Source organism: Diplotaxodon limnothrissa, linkage group LG15, assembly GCF_057381915.1.
Source record: "Diplotaxodon limnothrissa isolate DT_005_m linkage group LG15, D_limnothrissa_male_GT1.1, whole genome shotgun sequence".
Lineage (NCBI taxonomy): Eukaryota > Metazoa > Chordata > Actinopteri > Cichliformes > Cichlidae > Diplotaxodon > Diplotaxodon limnothrissa.
The window spans coordinates 6,935,416-6,954,901 of NC_140610.1; the positions used below are offsets into that span (position 1 = coordinate 6,935,416).

General features: G+C 40.3%; 1 protein-coding gene across 6 annotated transcripts in view; it reads right to left on the bottom strand.

The window, feature by feature from the left end:
• Positions 1-19,486, bottom strand: part of epb41l2 (erythrocyte membrane protein band 4.1-like 2) — a 53,046-nt gene that overhangs the window by 3,382 nt on the left and 30,178 nt on the right. For 2 of the 6 annotated variants that reach the window (XM_085373572.1, XM_085373573.1), the window contains exons 11-22: positions 18,006-18,158; positions 17,800-17,897; positions 17,228-17,400; positions 16,315-16,400; positions 11,407-11,466; positions 8,565-8,729; positions 5,882-5,950; positions 4,817-5,485; positions 3,612-3,740; positions 3,259-3,357; positions 3,014-3,094; positions 249-360 (exon numbers count right to left, since the gene is read on the bottom strand). In XM_085373572.1, coding sequence (XP_085229698.1) covers positions 259-360; positions 3,014-3,094; positions 3,259-3,357; positions 3,612-3,740; positions 4,817-5,485; positions 5,882-5,950; positions 8,565-8,729; positions 11,407-11,466; positions 16,315-16,400; positions 17,228-17,400; positions 17,800-17,897; positions 18,006-18,158 — 1,884 coding nt within the window. In that variant the 3' untranslated portion in view covers positions 249-258. Of the gene's footprint in view, positions 1-248; positions 361-3,013; positions 3,095-3,258; positions 3,358-3,611; positions 3,741-4,816; positions 5,486-5,881; positions 5,951-7,252; positions 7,469-8,564; positions 8,730-11,406; positions 11,467-12,199; positions 12,236-12,399; positions 12,451-16,314; positions 16,401-17,227; positions 17,401-17,799; positions 17,898-18,005; positions 18,159-19,486 lie in introns of all 6 variants that reach the window. The other 4 variants (XM_085373578.1, XM_085373575.1, XM_085373576.1 and 1 more) reach the window with 4 other exon arrangements.

A 19,486-nucleotide genomic window follows, 5' to 3' on the forward strand; every position in this document is an offset into this window, starting at 1 on the left:
AATCAAAATGTTCTCCTTGTACTCCTTCCAAAATCTAATGCCTCCTTTTCCCTTTTTCTCTTTTCAACTGTTGCAGCATGTGTGATGGCAGCTGGTTTCTTTAGCAGCTTCTCCACATGCACCGCTAAATAAACCTTTCCCTATCAAATATAAAAAGATTAATAATAATAATAATAATAATAATAATAATAATAATAATAATAATGATGATGATGATGATGATGATAAGCTACTATTTTTATCATTACCTGAGTTCAGTCAATCCTCCTCAGCCAGCTCAGTTTCTTTATGAACCACCACTCTGGTAACAGACATGTCAGGATGTTGCTCTTTGGCCTCCTTAATGGCCTGGGCCAGTGCCTGCAGTACCGATGGGCAACCACATGGTGGAAGCACCGAGCACAGCAGGCAGTGGAGGGGGAAGGAGGGGGGGAAATGGTGGAGTTAAATGAAAAATAAAAGAAGAAGCAAACAGAAAAAGACATATGTGCTGGATTTACGGTCAGTGTGACATTTTACTTCTTCGGATCAAGTAAAATGCATTTAGAAGAAGAATTCACTCAAATAAAACCCATCTCAGTGATATCCAAATCTGTTGTTTTTGTGTAAATCCAGCGAATTAAACCAGACAGGCAACTTAAACAAAAAGACGAGCATGCAAAGAGATGAAAGAGACATTTACCGTCCCAAACATTTCAGGGCTACATGCAGTTTGACATGAATTCCCATGAAGCTATTCACACAGGTGAAAAGATCTCTCTGGAGTTTTCCATGTTATCTACTGGAGACTGTGGCAACCTGCTAGCAACCACTCTCAATAAATGTTGCGCTGCCTAAGTACCTGTATCGCTACACCCCAATATGGACAATGAGACTTTTTAGTATTGCTTTTTAAGTATCTGAATCTGGCAAACAGTGCACAAAAATTGCATAATTGATAATTAAGAGATGGCTCAAATTAAGGCTGGCAGAATGGATCAATTATTTTTGCTGGGGTCTTTAGGAAGCTAGTTTAAAGTATTTAAAAAAGATCAATTTTCATACATCTGGACTGGACTAACTGAGATGTGATCTCCTCTGTGCAGTGTGTATTTTACTGTACTCTGATTGTCACTGAGGAAATGTGACAATCACAGAAAAACATAGTATGTGAAATTAGTCACTGCAGGAGGAAAAAAAAAAAGCAGTATGCCAACATTTTATACATGAAAAGATGTGGTGAAGAAGTCACAGCAGCAGATTCCAACAATGAGTGGAATATGGGTGGATCTAGAGCTGGGCGATAGAACGATAACGATATGTATCGCGATATAACTTTGACTCGATAGAGAAATTAAGCTATCGCGATAGACCTCGCCGCTCTTGTCCTCAAGAAAAAAAAAAAAAAAAAAAGGTCAGCCAATCCAAATTAAGTAGCGCAGAGCCGAACCAATCACAGCCGCAGCATCACGTCGCGTGACTTGTTACGTACAGCACAAGTGCCAAGCCGCACGTGTGTTTGTTTGGGAAGCAGCCAGCGGGTAATGGAGCCAGCGCGTAATGGAGCCAGCGGGTAATGGAGGAAATGAGTGTGCCGACTAGAAAAATCAACCGAGCGTGACCGAAGAGAAAACAGATGATGGTTCCAATGCCGGAGAGATTGTCGAACGGAAGAGCCATAGAAGTTCCGTAGTGTGAAGGTATTTCGGCTATTTCAAGTCTGACAAAAAATTGAGTAGCGTGCACTGTAAATGTGCCGAAAGCAAGTCTGGAAATACAATAAACTGGTGCATGCGTCACACTGTGCGCCACGTTATTGTTTCGGTGAAATGAATTTCTACAATACTGTTACTGTTAATTCTACTCTGCAGTGTTTAAATGCTTACATATACACAAAGTTACTGTCCCTCCACACATACGACTCGGTTCTGCTTCTATGCCCCAGCTTTGTTTACTTTTTCCCACCGAGGCTTCTAGACTTCTGATTGGCCAACATTTCGGCACGGTTAGGAATCTAGCGCCACCTGCTGCTTTGGCATGTTCATAGCAGCGTTTTCCTTCATTTCTGCCTTTATGTGTGGACGGGATTATTTTTTAAAACGAAAACGGAAAATCTCCGTTTTCAAAGATACCCGTGTACCCGTGGACGTAGCCTCAGTCTCTGACTGGAAGCGCTAATTCGTCATTCGGCTTTTGTCAGACTAAAGTAACTGTTAAAACTGTTTGAAAAGCTCAGCTATACAACAAGGAGAGATTGAGAATTTCCTTTTAGTTCTCAGTTTATTTGATATTGACAAAAGTTAGTCAGTTTTGTCTGTTCTTCTGTAAAACAAACTAAGATTTATTTTTAGAATTAATATTTTGTTTCTAAGTGGAATTGACAATTTAGTCTGTTTTGTTTGTTCTATTTTGAAACTTAAACGTTTTAGTGGCTGCCTTTTGTGTAGTTTGCAATATTTGCCTTTATTTATCTGAAAAAGTCTCATGTTCCTTAAGTACATCTACCCTGTTGAACTTATTATGGGAAATAAATATTTAAATAAAAACAAGCTGCTGATTATTTCACATTTTACTTGTGAGCAACGGCACATTTAAATCTTACAAATATAGTTATTTGGCTTATATCGTGATAGATATCGTTATCGCCTGAAATGAAAAAAACATATCGTGATATGAAAAAATCTCATATCGCCCAGCTCTAGGTGGATCTGATGGCGTGTGTCAAATAAGTGATTCAAAAATAAAACGTAGCATTAAGACTGCAAGTAACATGATTGACATGTCCCAGAAACCCATCTATTCTCTTAAATCTTCTAAATGAGAGAAAATTATTTCCTTATGAGTCAATCTGCAGAACAAGGATCTTAAATTTAAAGCTGCCAAGTTTGGACTTGGATGTGGTTTATTTATCTAAGATGACTCTTTTAGAGACTTTCACACCATCCACGTTTGGTGGGAAGAAAAGACCCCATGAGCCCAGTTGTTGGAACACGAGGCAAAGCAGAGGGGAAAGGCTGCGTCCCTGAAAACTGACCTGGTCGTGGTCGATGTCACAGTCTCCAGTAATGACGATGCGTTTTTCAATCCTCGTCTCTGATAGACCGCCCTTTAGCGTCTGCAACAAAAGATCACCACATTTCAAATTGGGAAGTTTGCAAATGGCTGCAGTACAGCATTTAAATTAAGATAGCATAATGAAATTATGTCCCCTATGTCACAAAGACACAGGCTCAACAGAAATGAACGTGTGTGTGTTTTAGGGTGTGTGTCTGTTCGTACCTTGGTAATATGTGTGGTTGTTGTAGTACACAAAGATTCAGAGGTGATTGTCTGAGCAGTCATCAACACTCCAGGCTCACCATCACCATTACCATCCAACTGAGAGAGACAAAAAGATCATTAGCTGATGTTTAAAAGAAATAAATAAATAAAACTCGTTTCCTGTAGGAGCAGAATGAAAAGATGGCGTCATGCACTGTAGCTAGAAAGGAAGCACTTTGGAACATGGAGAATGCTGACGTAGCAACGATCGGTCTAAATATTTCACACAAACAATATGAACCACGGATGGTGACACACATGGGGAAAAACTAAACAAGCTTCTCCGTTTTTTTTCTCTCTCGTGTTTGCACCTGCGCAGCCTCGTATGTGATGGTCTTGGTTTCCGTATGTACGATGGGCACTTCTTTAGTGGCTATCTCGGTTTTCTGGGCTGCAAACGTGTCTGATATAGTCACCATTTCTGTCTTTACCACAGGCGGCTGGGGAGGGAGCAGAGAGAGGAGTGAGGAGTGGGGGGAGGGAAGAGAGTTAATATATTAAACCTGAGGCAGACATGGGGAAAAAAATTAATTTTTATCTATGCAGTTGACAAATCTGTCTTCAAAATCATCTTCTATCATAATCATTTTGAAAATATTTTTGCGCAGGAAACACCAGTACATGTAGATGTAAACAGCACATGTGAGCCACTGCAGCAAAACTCATGCACAGAAACAAGAGCTCAAAGCCATGCAGACAAAACCATGAGAAACACAAGTAAGACAACATCTGCAATGCAATGTAATAAAAAGAGCTATGGCAAAGGACAACTATGGAGATATCTTTGGCGTTCACATGCAGCCTAGCACTGTACCAACGTGCATAAAAAAATGAGCCAATATGACAAGCGGGACTCAAAGAGCTACTATAATGTAAACAAGGTACAAAGATGAGTGGTTGGCAATGATGATTTCCACAACACTGTCTCTGTGATGACCACAACACGCCAATTAAACAGAAAGAGGAGCATCACTGCCAAACACGCGGAGGATACGCACATATCAAAATGCAGCATGCAAAGCAAAAAGAAAAACAAAACAAAACAAAAACACACCTAACAGCACCATGCATTTCCCACTTAGGCCCCATTTACTTCACAACACTAAAAAAAACAGTAGCAACACACCACACTGCGTGGGACATGATAATGGTATGAATGGTATCTGACAACAGCAGATATGAAAGAAAGTCAAATGTATGTTTATGTAAATTAAAATAAAGACTGAAAATATTCATGTAGGTGAATTAATATGAACACCAAAACAATGGTGGTGAATTGTAACTTTAAAGCACTGCTCCTTGGTTTCGGCAGTTTTGAGCATACTAATATAAAGCTTTAATTTTCATAGGATGAAGATGAGTGTGAGGATGTACATGGGGCTTAAATATTCACACAAGCAGGAAGGAAACCGGCGCTCTCAAAAGCAGGGAAGGAAAAAAGTGGGTGTTTCTATAGTTGGCAGGAGAGGGATCAAAGCCCGGGGAAGCTCCGCAGTCGGCCCAGTGAAGACTTTACCTCAGAGCAACAAATAACCTGTGGCAGCGGCTCTGCTTCAGTGAGCGAGGGCTCTCCGTTCATTTTAGGCTCCTCCTCTTCTTCTGCACGAGCATCCATTACAGTCACACCCTCTTCAGGCAGGGTGAGGCCGTTAGGAGCTTCATCGGGCGTCACCATCGGATCATCTGTGCTCTCCTCAGTCTCACGCTCAACTTCTTTCTCTTCCTCGGCATTTGTTGTCTTCTCTGTCTCTGTGTCGTCCTCCTTCTTGGACTCCACTTCTTCTCGACGGGTTTCTTCTGCAGGCTGGATGACTTCAGCTGGAAGAGAAGAAGCATCTGAAGCCAACACCTGTAGCTCTGGCGTCTTATCTTCCTCTTGCTTCTCCTGCTCTTCTTCCTCTTCCTTCTCCTCAGGTATTTGTGTGTGAGAGATGGACACAGGGAGATATGGATGGTACTCTGCTTCTTCTTCACTCTCGCTCTCAGATGAAATGCTCTCTTCCTTCCTCGGCTTTGCTTCCTCAACTACCACCGCTTCCTCTTGAACTTCCACTTCCTGTTCCCTCATTTCCTGCTCTGCAGAAGGAGCAGCGGGGGTACTGGCTGCAACCGTGACAAGTCCAGGTTTGGGAGCTCTGGAAATCTCTTGGACGACAACAGTCTCCTCGATTTCAACCTCGGTTGTCTACACACACACACACACACACACACACACACACACACACACACACGTACACCCGGTTCACAGACACAAACACAATGAAGTGCGCAAACACACATGCGCACACACACACCACAACAACAAACGCATGGAGACAAGAAAACAAAAGAATAAAATGATCATTGAACACAAATGGGAAAAAATTAAGCTCAGTTAAAAGATAATAAAGTAACACCAACAGAAGAAGATGAAGAACTGTTGACAAAGAGACAAGAAAGGGAGGACAGATAATGAAAGGTGTAGCAGGAACAGAAAATTTAAGCTGCAAGTGGAAAATGAATGAAGGCATGAAGAAAGTAATGGATAAAAATTGTCATGAATGTAGGGTTGGAGGAATTAATAGAAGAAGGTCAGGACCACCTTTGCGGGTTCTTTGGTATCAGAGATCGTGTTATCAGCTGTTGCTGCTTCTGTTTGGGGCACACTCACCTGCGTGACAGAGAAGTTAGCATGACATTATTAATCACACACCATCAATGTTAGCAGTATTAAGATGTCTGTTATCACGGCATGTGGGAATGGGCTGCCTTTGTTATTTGTGCCCAATCCCCCTCACTTTTATTGTCTCTTATTCTGTGCCTGGTGGACTGTTTTTTCATGCAACCCCCATAAAGCATAAGGTTCCCTGAAGCAGGGAAAAGAGACGGGATAAAAGAACCAAAAAGAAAAGGTAAAACAAAAAGATGAAAGATGGATTAAAGAGAATACCACATCAATAAATAAAAAAGGTTATCTTCACATACATAAAAAGGCAAAAGAAGCGTGGTATTGAAGTCAGCAGTGTCTTTGAGACGACCACGAAAATACATCATAATGGATTCAGTCCTCACTTGAAAACCTTTTTGTGTAGTTTTAAAAGCTCCTGTTAAAAAAGCCACTAACCAAGCACATTATTTGGCTGCCATTTCAGCTTTTCTTTTTACATTACGAAAGCTGCTGCTTCAATACCTGCTGCTTTTAATATATTTATTTTTTAAGCACAGATCCTAAAACGGAGCAGATTAGTACATTAGCATTAAATTCACACATATTTACAATCACTAGCAAAATAAAATATGAAAAATAAATGTTAAAAAACAAAGCCATACACCCATTCATAGATGAGTAGGTTTAGATTAAATGCATTATGGTCATTGTGTGCCCGTTCTTTTGGGATGAATGGAGCCGTCACAAACTAATTATCGCTACCATTCATCCGGCATCTACAGCAGGCATTATGGGCATCTTAAACCCCTTTGGTTTGTAAACGCATCTGGCAGGCATCCTTAGATACCTGAAGAATTACAAAACGTCAGTTTACTCTCAAGTTAAACAGAAAGACGATTGGTTAAAGGTACAGGTGACCCTAAAATCAAAAATACATGTATTTCTTCTAGATTGTAGTTTTATCTAGCCATATCACTGTGCAGAAGGAAGCATCTACCTTGCTTTGGTTGGCAGGTGTAGTTTGGTACAAAGAAAATGGCTCATAGAGTTCACATCCAGGTGAGTAAATGTGTCATTATTACAATTTTGGTGTGTTGAGCAGCTCAAGCCAAGTGCAGTTGATCTATTATATTCAAGAGGGCAGAAATCTTCACAGCCAAGACGAAGTAAACAGCACTACAGCCTAGAAAAAACATGTATATTTGATTGTGGTATTAACTTCCCCTTTAACCAACAATCCTGAGTAGTTTATGTTTTTGAATTAAAGTAAAGCGACTCCTAAATGCTTGGTAGTAGCAGAAGCACCTCAGTGGCAGAGAGGGCGGTAGATAGGGTTGCAAGAGGCCTTTGTGGTGCAGAAAAACTGCAGACAGCAGCGGAAGAAGAAGTAGCAGCTGAACTTGTAGTTTTAACAGCATCTAGTGGTGGTTCAGGAAAAATGCAGGCAGCCTTAGCAGTTGAATCAAGTCCAATGTCAGTGTGTCTACTGAAAAGAACTGACGCTATCTCCTCTGCAAGACTCTATAGCAACACACAATAAAAAGGACAGAGAGAAGACACACAGAAGCATGAACAAATGAGACAGACGATAAGATCTTATATAGGAGAAAAGCCAAAAGAAGAGAAATCATCCTCAAAAGCATACAGATGTACAAAGAAATGCTTTATGATTACATAGTAGAGGTGTAACAGTTCTAGAAGTCACTTCTTATGATAGCCACAGGAGTAGCTAAGCTAGTAGCTGCTTCCTGTGTGTATATTAGCCAAACTTCACAGTAAAGGACTGTTTTGGCATGTGTAACAGCAGTTTTTGCATTGCTGTTATAAGGATGTGTAAATATAGGATGGGAAACAGCTGTTGAGCAACACTCTTAGTAAAGTGTGTAAACCTGTGGATGCTAAGACCTATTCAAAGTGTATATTAGAAGATAAGATCTTAAATAGGATAACCTGAGAAAAGCCAAAAGAAGAGAAAGAAGTTACTACTCTTTCATGATGTCAGCTAATGGGGATCCAAAAGTGCAAAGTATGCACAAATCTGTGGATTTCAAGAATTGTTACACCACTATTACAGAGTAAACTAGAAACAGACAGAAATCAGAAAATTGGTTTTGAGTAGAACTGAAATGAAGTAGAAACCCATGTGCTGTCAAAACTCCAACGTAACATCAGTCCTGCTGGGAGGGAATGAACAGTTATTGATGTTTGGTCAGTTTTCTTCAAAGGAAAACCCAGAAATTATTGTTAAGTGATGGATGAGCTATAATGAACACACTGTGGAAACACCACCACGGCACCAAGTAACAGAGTGCAGATTAAAAATCTGCTGCCATAAAGTTGGCACACTCCAAAAAACCCATTCAAATATAAGCGATAAAAAGAAAGCAGTGGGTGTAGTGATACAGACTGCACTCCAAAACAAAAAGAAGAAAACTTTGAATTAGAAAAAAAGGTCAAAACATTTTTTTTACTACAGGGACTGCAATGTTGTGTTTCTACAGCAAAAGACACAACTGAAATCCTCTGCATAACGCTCCATCGCCTGCACTATTGTTGTAGACTAAACTATCTGCAGTTCATGTGTCTTGCAGTGACAAAAACATCCAGACAGACGTACCACTTGTTGCTGTTGCAAACGTATCGTAGCAGGAGAGGAGGTGAGCCGTTTCTCCCACTGGTTGGGCTGAGGAGGAGAGGGAGGTGGAGCTTCCATAAAGGAGCGTTTTAGCTGGCTAATGCTAGCTTGGTGTTTCAGAACCTCTTCTTGGGTCTTATCATGGTCCTAATGGGGAGGGGGAGGAAAGGATAGGTATAAGGGGAGGTAGGAGGCAGGCAGAGAGTGAATGACATGAATGTGAGTGATGAAAGATCAGAAAGGTGGGAAACATGGGATGTAAGAGATGTGAGAAGTAAAGAGGAAAAGAGGAAGTAAAAGCCAGAGTAGAAGGAGAGTTTAAAAAAAGGGAGAGCAAGATCAAGAGACAGAAAAATGATGGGAAAAGGAAGGAAGGAAAAGAAGGAGGGGGATAGTGAAGGAGAAATGGGGAAGGATAAAAGGAGAAAGGGACGGGGAGGGAAAAATTGTGGTCACAGGAACATTAGTCTGTCAATATGAAGGGAAACAAGATGGACGCCGTGCTTCACTGCAGCATTGTTTAAAAAGCCTTGAAATCATATACATGACTTATCACTAGCGATGCACCCACATATCAGCCAATATCGGTGATTTTGATCATTTGACTGTATCACACTATCAGCAAATTCTGTCACATCAAATCTGCGACAGGTTGAAATATAGTGTAAAAAAAGACCTATAAGACATTTAAACAGCTAAGTTGTCTTTTGATAATCACTGAAAATACTGATTTACTGGAGTTGTTTCACAATTGGTGCATGACGGCTGATTACTTATGAATTACAGCAAGCTGCAGTGAAACAAGGCCCACCATCTTGTAAGGACTTTTCCCTTAAAACAGACCAGGAATGGCATCTGCAGAGCATGGAGCTGGTAGTGCTAGTCTGCCTCTCCCTTACCCTTTATTCCTATCTGACTGCTTACTTATTATTAGTTTATTTGTTTAGTTTAGTATTAGTTTTCACTTTTCCATTTGACTTTAATGTCATTAGTAATAGTTGTTTTGTTACACATCAGGTATCTTTCCCACCAGGTCTGCCTCCATCTGTTCCTCATCTCATTCACACAAGCATGGAGACATTTCATGAAATTGAGATAAATTAGACAAATTTTCTTAATGTACTGAGAAGGCTGCAGGATTTAATCCAACACAGAGACACTGGCACAACATACTGAGGAGAAAAATACTTGTTCAGTCTGCTCTAACCACGTTTAACATTTCAGCTAACACTGATTAGTGTGTAGACTACTCTAGTGCAACGGATCACTATCAGCCCCATGCTTCACACACAGGTTTTGTTGTTTTAGTATGTTATCACACCACAGATCACTTGACTTTTTGGCAGCCAATCACCAGAAAACAGGAAGAAAGCTCCTCATGTGTGTTAGGGAGGCTGGATTAGTCAGGTTAGACACAGCTGCCTGGCAATAATCAAACTTCTGACCAATCGAGAATCCAGAATACAACAAGATAAAATTTAAAAAACTGCAATCAACATGCACAGAGCATGCATTTAAGTCACCATTAGTCCAATTCACAGAGAAGCCATTGTGAACACTCAGTCAAGGAAATTTTCTGCAAGAGCCCATTTCTGCTGTACTGTTGTGCAGATACAAAACTGAGGTTTCTGACACAACTTCAACTAATTCCAAGGAGCAAGGAGAAGAATAAAGGTCTAAAGAGGCTGATGTTGCTGTTGTGCACATACGCAAATCTTTTTAGTGTTTAGTTGGGGATTATATCTGTCAGGAACACCCTTAATCTCATCTCTATCCCTCAGACAACATTGGCTACAAACATAACCATCACATAATACTTGGCTAGATTAATTCAAACTGTTGAGGACTACTGAGAATCAAATAACGGCTAAATGTTGTAAACAATCTCAGTAGTGCATTTAAAGCTCATTTTCTCATTGTGTTGTCCCAGGACTCAGTGACCAGACAAAAAATTAAATATTTGGCCATTGCAACAGTAACATTACATTACAACAGCTAAGTGAGTGAAATAAAACAAAAAAAATGTATTATGTAATACAAATGTTAAAAATATGTATTTATTTAAAAGTCTTTCTTCATGTGGCAAAAGTTTCCAACTCAAACATCATAAGGACCAAATATTTTATTAAGACTGAGTTAACTACCAACACAAAGTGTTGTTTCTAATGCAATATAATTTTTAACATTCCGACTAATATTACAGAAATTTAAAAGACCAAATCTGAAACTAACAACGAGAAAATGAAAGGACAAAAACTGCACAAAACTACAACTATTGTATGAAATGTGTGATCAGTCATGCGGTTTCTTGTAGCTTGTTTTAGCATCCACTGCTGACAGATAAAGAAAGCGAGCTCTTTTTTTGTAAAACAGAGACCCCACAAACTCAAGAGCTGTGGAAACTACATTATCAAGCTGAAAGATGCCAAATATCTGAGTTGAATTCGGACAAATTAGGTGATGACTTGTGAGTTTTTCCACATGTAGAAATGTTGATTGGGTTCTTGTTTAGGTGACATTTGTGTTTTATCACAAAAACAGTGAAATTTCCAAGTTGAGCTGTTCAAAGGAGCTGCCATGTGAATGAGGACAACTAGCACTGAAATGTTTTCAACTTTCCAAGATCATAACTGTTGATGTTGGACCTGAGTACAGAGTTGATTAACAAACATACACACACACAAACACATGCGGGCATGCACGCAGAGCCTGAGAGTGCGAGAGGGCAGCAGTCTTGTACAGTATAGTTGTAGATCTGATGGCGTCAGAATACACAGAAACATGTAGGTCTCATTATCAGCCATCGGACAATACCAGTACCAACCTCCAACATTAAATTACTGTGCCTCACATAAATATTGTCCCCATGCACTCTCAACGAACTCTGGAAGGCAGACATACAGCACACAATGAAAAAAATAATAATTAATTCAAAAGAAATTAATAAATGTATGGTGAAAATTCAGTGCACAAATAAAATAAAACAAAACTAACAGAATGAAAACAACAAAAAAAATTACATATAACCAAAAAAAAGTGAGATGTTGACACCAAAAATGTCCCAAATGTCTCGGGTGAACGTTGGATGATGGGTACAAGCACAAATGTTTTCATTTTGGTATTCCACATGAATGTCACAGTTGTTGATACTCGTACCCATGGTAAACATGCAAAATCCAAAGCAGTCAAAACACCAACAGATGTTCACACAAACCATCAAAACCACACTGCGCTTTCAGGAAAACTCAAAAATAACGAAAAGAACCTCAGGTGCAAACCAGAAACCAGACTGAAACTGTAAGCCACAGCAGAGCATCTGAAAGTGAAAACAGTTGGGTGAAAGTGCCCAGATCTATTTTTAAGAGTCAAACCCAATCTGGAATTCAAATGTAGAGCATGAGGTATAAATTTAAATTATTGCAACATGAGTCAATAACTTTTTTTTAAGGTTATAAAATTCCAGATTTGGTTCTTGTTTAAAAAAGAAACCCCAAACTACCTCCATAGATTCAAGTCAGGGCAACTTCACCCTGGGAAAAGAATAAACCCAACCAGTAAACCAACCCACACGGGCCACAGGCCAATGCACAACCAAATAACCAATAAGATGAATGAACCTGAGGGGGGCCAAGTTCACTGGATCCAGGTGAGTGCTGGTGAGGTAAAGTCGAGGAGACAATAAGGACAGGTTTGCTCCATTGCAACATAAAACCAATGTTGTAAACACTTCACACTAGTTCTTAGCTGCATAATGTCAATTTATTCTGATCTCTTTAATATTTGCAAAGCATGCTGGGTAAAGACAGGCCTTACAGACCTGGGAGGGCATGGCCTCTGCATCGCCAGGGCTTACGTCCACCACCGTAACCTTCAATGTCGTAGTCATGGTGATGGTAGTCAGGACAAAATGAAGGAGGCAAGGGCACGAAGAAAGAAAAGAGTGAAATGGATGATGGGAAAAGCTATTTTCTTCCACAGCAACCTTTAGTGTTAGGGAGTACTGCTGGTCATGTGACCTTAGCACCAAACCCATTGGAACAGTAACAGGAAAGGATGCTGAGGTGGTCAAGATCTGGAGACAGAAGGTGCTACTAACTGCTTACAGTGTGTGTATACTTCTATCATATGACTGTAAGGCAGCCTTATATTTACAGCTTTACGTTTATACTTAGCTGCATAATGAGTTCAAAGTCCAAAATAGTGAAACTGTTAAAGGTTTACAGGATGGGTACTACAGAAACACTAGAAGAGTTTTGTCTAAAATGACTTGATCAGTGCAGAGAGGTAGAGGACAGAGTGCTGAACGTCAGGGATCAGGGCAGGTGTAACACTGTTTAGTCTTAATGTTTATTACATATTATACACAAACGCAATAAGCTGCAGGTGCTATAGGCATCTGGAGGCAACTGTATGTACAATTCTAACATGTGATCAACTATTAGTTACTCAGCATCACCCTTTCTATGCAGAACTACACAACTGAAAATAACTTTTAAAAATAATCGATACTGCCTTAAAAGTGCACTTATGTAATTTATATAATTACGTCACCACATCTGATTAGAGGGACATTAAGCAGTTTTATATTACACAGAGCAACCACAACAGAGCTCTACAATTAATAACCTCTAATTGCAACTACTCTGACAATGATCTGAACATCACTAATCATTACCATTGCCTTTTTTTTAGTCTCTCTGCTCTCCTCTCAATTTCTGTACATTATTTTAAACTCTTAATAAAGTGACCTTTTCTCTATATTGGCAATGTACATATTTGTCTCTGTGCTATACATTTTTAATGTCTTCTCACTGTTCTAACTCTTAATTTAATCTTATTCTACTCTGTTTCTTCAAACAATACACTGGGGTTTGCACGGTAAGGAATTAAGAGGTAGAAAAAAAAATATATCAGCTAGAGGAAGTGCTGGTGGGGGAAATGAACAAAAGGAGGTGACAGACATCATATGCATTCAAAAAGAGGTCAAACACAAAGTGAGGGAGTGGAATATGGACCAGGAGGTGTATACATGTTGCTTTTATGCAGCTGGATCACACATCTCTTGCATCCAGGTGGCCTCTGTATTAGTGCGGTGCCTGATGCGAGGAGGCGTGTGTGTTGGTGTGAGAGGAGAAGCCTGCCTGTTGAAAACAGAGCTCAACTGATTCTCAGACTGATCATCGGGCCCGTCATCGAGAAACACTGGCAAAGCGGTTTTTCTTTGACTGGAGACAACTTTCTCCAAGTAGCACAGGGTCAGACCGAGGGGTGTGGCTAAAATCAGGGCTAAGACTACAGACTGGCTTGCTGTCAGCATCACTGCCAGGAGGAAGACGACTAACAGGCAAGGCAGAAACAGAGGGGAGGGATTCAGGAGGTAGCGGTGTACAGATGCAATGAGGTTAGAGCAAGAGAAGGCAGGGAGAGAGCCGCAAGATGGAAAAGAAAAGGGGCGAGCAGGGAGAGAGGAGAGGGAAGCAATGGTTGAGAGTATTGATGGATGGAGAGAAGATATGTTGGGTAAACTCAATTGAGCTGGACGAGAACATAAAGCAGCAACTGTATTACTGATCTTTGGAGGAAGATGCTGGATAAGAAATGCTACCAAATGAGTCCATCTAAATGTCAAAATGTTAAGGATTTGATCTAATTTGGACATAATCATATTGGAGACTCTATAATTCCAGGCAGTGATGGTGCAAATATTTAATTTTGGAACCCACTTAAACATCATCATGAACAAAGCAGGAGAAAAAAGGTGCAGTTTCTTCATTAATCTTGAAAATGCACCTGTGGCCAGACACATGTTTCCATTTCCTGAAACGGAGAGGAAGCCAAACACAAAGGAAACGTATTTAACCACACCCTTCAGAGAGAACCAGCTTCGCCAGTTTAGCAGTCCAGCTGTTGCTCTGGTTTGAGCCTGGCAGCTCTCCACAGATTTCAAAATCTCTGAGGAGCATGTTTGGGAGGATGATGGGTTTTGTGCGAGCTGCTCAAGATCTGCTAACTGCTGATCAGTGAAGAAGGACAGGGTGTTTGAGGGGAGGGTCCACAGCGTGTGTGCCGAGTCCACGTCGTCGATACGATCTTCATCTTCGGAGATATCTGAAAGGACGTGGTCAAGCTCGGAGATGGAGTCGAGGGAGGGTGGGATGGATGAGAGTGAGGATGATGAGGAGAAGGAGAGGGGGAACATGAAGATTGACTGATGGAGAGGGAAGAATTAAAGGAAGACACAAGAGGAGAGGAAGAAAAAGCAGGAAATGAGGGAGGGCACAATATGACAAGAGAGCCAGAGAGTGGATAGATGGGTGAGATCAAACAACGGCGAATGCACACACCCGCAAAGTGAAGGAGCAAGCCATGAAGAAATGAAAATTAAATGACAAATCAAAATAATCGAGTGCAAAAATTAAAATTATTCAGATTTCATAAAATGGCAGCAACAAGTGGCAACATGCAAGAGAGGTGTGAGAACGGCAAAATAAAGAAATAAAATTTTTAAAAAGGGAGTGTGTGAAAGAAAAAAGAGAGAGGGAAAGAGACAAAACATTAGTCAGTGAACAACACGCCACAATCGCTTACAAGTGAACATAGCAGGGTAGAGCATAGGTGCAGAAAACAGTAGGCACAGGTGCTGGCAGAAAAAGTATCAACAGGGTGTGTCACCACTGAAAGGGCCAAGACAGGTGCCAAGTCCAGAGTGCTGGGATGTGAGCGAGGGTAAGGAGGAGACGGGAGGGAGTGAGGAAAGGGAGCTGGAACAGGAGGCATGCACAGCAGCACACAGCAGTAATCTGTGTATACTCATATATTGTTCAGAGACGGGCTCAAGTTAGTAGTGAGCACTATGAATAAGAGGGACACAGCTCCTCAGTAGAGGACAGCAGTTAGGCCAATAGAGCAAAATGCTGGACTACTTGAAAAGCTGCTCTGTTAAGACTTGTTGTAGTTGATAAGAAAACCATTAAAAATATGAGACTGAAGACATGAGGCTTTCTTCGTTTTGTTGGTTTATGTACCTCTACCACTCCTGTATACATTCACATTTTGTGGAGGCAAATTAATAGCTGTCCTCTGGCCTTAGATAAGGTTGATATCGCAGTGTCTCAGTAGTCACTTATTCCTGATCACTAAATGGACAAAGAAAAATCTATTTGAATTTGTAGCTGTAGATTCCAGTGAAAACCGTTGAAAAAGGCCCAACTCTCGACTTTAATTGATCGAACCCACTTGCATATGAAATGAGTAGCGGGGGACATGTAGGGTAGAAATAACAGACTTTGTTCACCTGCCACGGTTAAGAAGTCATCGTCATCAGACACACATACAGAGTGGAGGAGACTCGCCACAAATTATCAACAGTGATGCGTAAATGGTTATGTTTACACATGATTAACTTCTAGTGTCACAGTTTTGCAAACCCGGAAAAGAAAATACACATATTCATCGTTTCACAGAAACATAAAGCAAGCAAACACTGCTATCTTACAACAGTAACAAGAAACAGCAGAAACTGTCTCTGGATTTATAGCTCTCAGTACATACTGTATTTCTATTTGATATAACAGACCGTTTCCATGGGACAACATAGACTCACTGGTATAAATTAAAAAAAACAACCAAAAAAAAAAAAAAAAAAAAATAGAACTGAGCTACACACATTCTATTTTTATCTCGTATTTCTGTTCTTGTACCTGCAAATGCTACATCTGATTTATGAACACACCTTTGAGTCAGAGTGGAGCTCCAGGTGAGGCTCGCGTCCATTCTCAGCTGATTCTCTGCCAGCCTCAGTTATGCTGATCATTGGTGCTACGCGATCAGAAACAAAAGAAACGGCAATCACAGTTATTTACTTATTGAAAACTTGCATAACTATAACAAGTAAATAATTGCTAAAAAAATAAAATAATAAAAGCTTTATTAAAAAGCTTTCTTTTATTAAAAAAATTTAATAAAATCAAAAACGTGTAGTAGAGTAAATGCACCAAAATAAGCTCAAGTATAAAACATCAAGTTGCAGTAGAATAATGTACCCAGCAGGGGGCGATATCAGCTAACAGTATAACCACATGTTAAACAGGGGTGCACAGTTGCATGAATTGGAATCTGGGAATCTTGAACCCCTCCATAACAAAGCAGAACAAAACAAATGTGTAGGCAAAGAAGGTAAAGCCAAAACCACATCACAGTTCTATAGACATAGAGAACACGCTGGTTTTATTACCGTTCTACATGAGATGATCTACTACAGTTATTTATAAATCTGATGTTAATGACAACTTTTGTGCTGACAAAATGCGAACAATTGGCGTTTTTCTCTTCACTCTGCTGTTCTGTTTTTTCATACTTTTGATCCACAGAACATTTATTCTTTTCAGCTCTTTCTTTCTCCCTCTCTGTCTCTCACTGTGTGACAGGAAACATATGCTCCAGCTATTTCCTGTATCTGGTCAGGCATTGAGCATTTACCATCAGTACAAACACAGACATGCACACGACCCTGCGCAATGCCTAAATCCATGACCCTACTTCCATCTGCCCCTCATTCCTTCCATCTGTCCATTCATTCGACGTAGTTCAGAATGAAGCTGAAATATCAAATATGCCTCACTTTCAGTTGCATTCATGTCTGTTACCTCCATCCAAACTGCGGCTGATGCGTTTTGAAGACGTGCGTTCAAAGCTGGGCGCCGGTCGGTCTATGAGGGAACTGGCCATGCGGGTTTGGGCCTGAGTTCGCCCGCTGTAACGAAACTTTGAGCCCAGAGTCAAAAAGCGGGCCTTGGTAGGAGGCTCTGGTGCATTTAACCTAGTGACAAAAAGAGAGATGGAGAGAGATGAGGTGGTACTGGAGAGAAACATGACTTTTAAAGCTTATTCAGATTAATTTATTTTGCAATGAAACACTGATCATCACATTTATAAGTCTATGGGTAAGGAAAGCAAAATGCTTCCAGGCAACTCCTCCTTGAACAGGATATGAAAGAAATACTCAGGCATCTCTACAAACACAACATACAAATGTGCACACACGCAAAGCAAACACGGGCATCAGGCTTATCTATATGGGTGTTTCTGCTGTGTCTAAGGCAACAAATACGCACTTTGAGATACGCTTTCTTCACAGACTTCCTGGGAAGATGCACAGCTTTTTTTCAAGAAAAATAACACAAGTGACTCCACAGGCAGTATGGATGCATCAGTCTACCTGAAGAAACTGTGATTCTCCACACAGACTTTCCACAGCCTTTTGGCAGCTCGGTGATTCTCGAGTTTGAATCCCACTGTACTCTCAAACTGCTCCGTCTATCAAGCACAATATCAGTGAGAAAAAAAACGTTTTCTTAACAGTAAAAAGGGCACATTGATAAAATAAATAGCTTAGGTAAACCTAATTCGTGTGTGCATACATACCTCTCCTGGTCTGATTTTAATGTAGAAGTTGTTCCTCTTGTATGAAATCTTGAGTATTTTGGGCCAAGCAAAGCGATTTATCCGAAGCCTGTCTTTATAGACTAAGAGTCCGTTGGCACACACACCAAGCATGATGTCCACACCCTCTGAATCCTGTGAGGATACAAATGTGCATAACATATATTAATTTGATTAATTATTTGTTGTAAACACCATCTATTTATCCAAGCCAGATCATACTGTGCATGGATTGATTAGACTGTTTAAGGTCACCATTACCACACACACAAACAGTGACACTCATTACAACTGTAACGCATTTGGCTGGCAGACTAACACACTGACAAAGCTTTTAAGGCTCCCAGACCATCTGCTAATGGTATTGATTACAGTAGTGAAGTAACACAGGAAAAATCTGTTGTACTAATGGAGAATGCAATATGCGGATAATGGACAGTTTTATCAGGACACATGCACACAAACATCACATGGCCTTGCCATGCTATTAGCTGCTCATCGATCTCTGACCTTGCGCTGCAGCTACATTCAAATATTTTGGCTGGTTACACTGCCAGAGGGAATGTTAAAGAAAACTAGTAAAAGTTGCATTTCCTGCGAAAATGCAGTGTGAATGCCTTGTAGTGGAATCTGCTGAAAACAGCAGAAGTAAAACTATGTGCTGAAAGGAGGTGAAGAAACTGAAAATCATGCTGAGAACAGTTGAAGCAGAATTTTTTGCTGAAAAGAGGTGAAAAGCCATAAATTCTGCTGTAAAGGGGTGAAGAAGCTAAAATTTGTGCTGAAAAGAGGTGAAAAGGTTGAACTGTCTGCTGAAAGGAAATGTTGCCGTGAGCTGGGTGAACTCGGGCCTCCTGGTCTCAAGGCTGCTACTCATCTCACTGAGCCAAACTGGTTGTCAGGTAACTGAAAAGAGGTGAAAAAGCTGAAAATTGTGCTGAAAAGAGGTGAACTTGTTAAACTTTCTGCAAAAAGGAGATGAAAAAACTGAAAATTCCGCTGAAAACAGGCCAAGAAGCTGAAAATTCTGCTGAAAAGAATAATTTGTAATGAAAAAAAAAAAGTTGAACAAGGTGGAATCGAATCAAATGCATCTCTCTTTAGTGTCCATCTTTTCCTTTTCGCAGCTAAAATAATGAATTCCCTGAAATACTATTACTCAGTGTGTGTTACATTTGTGCTTTTAAAATGTTTTGACATCCAGTATTTGAAACAGTTCCTTTGTGGGCCCTGGGGATTCTGAGACTTGTGCAACAAATTAATGGCACAGGACAGAAATAGATCAACTCCCTGAATTCCCACATCTTTGGTATGCCATAAAAAAATAAATAAAAAAGGAAAAAAGATTTTCCGCATTTTAAAGGCTCTCTCTGCTTTTCTATCTTTGCCTTGGTTCTCTGTGTTGCAAAAAGTGGAGCATGCCCCTTTCAAGTATTTGTCCCCATCTCACTCTGGCCTTATTT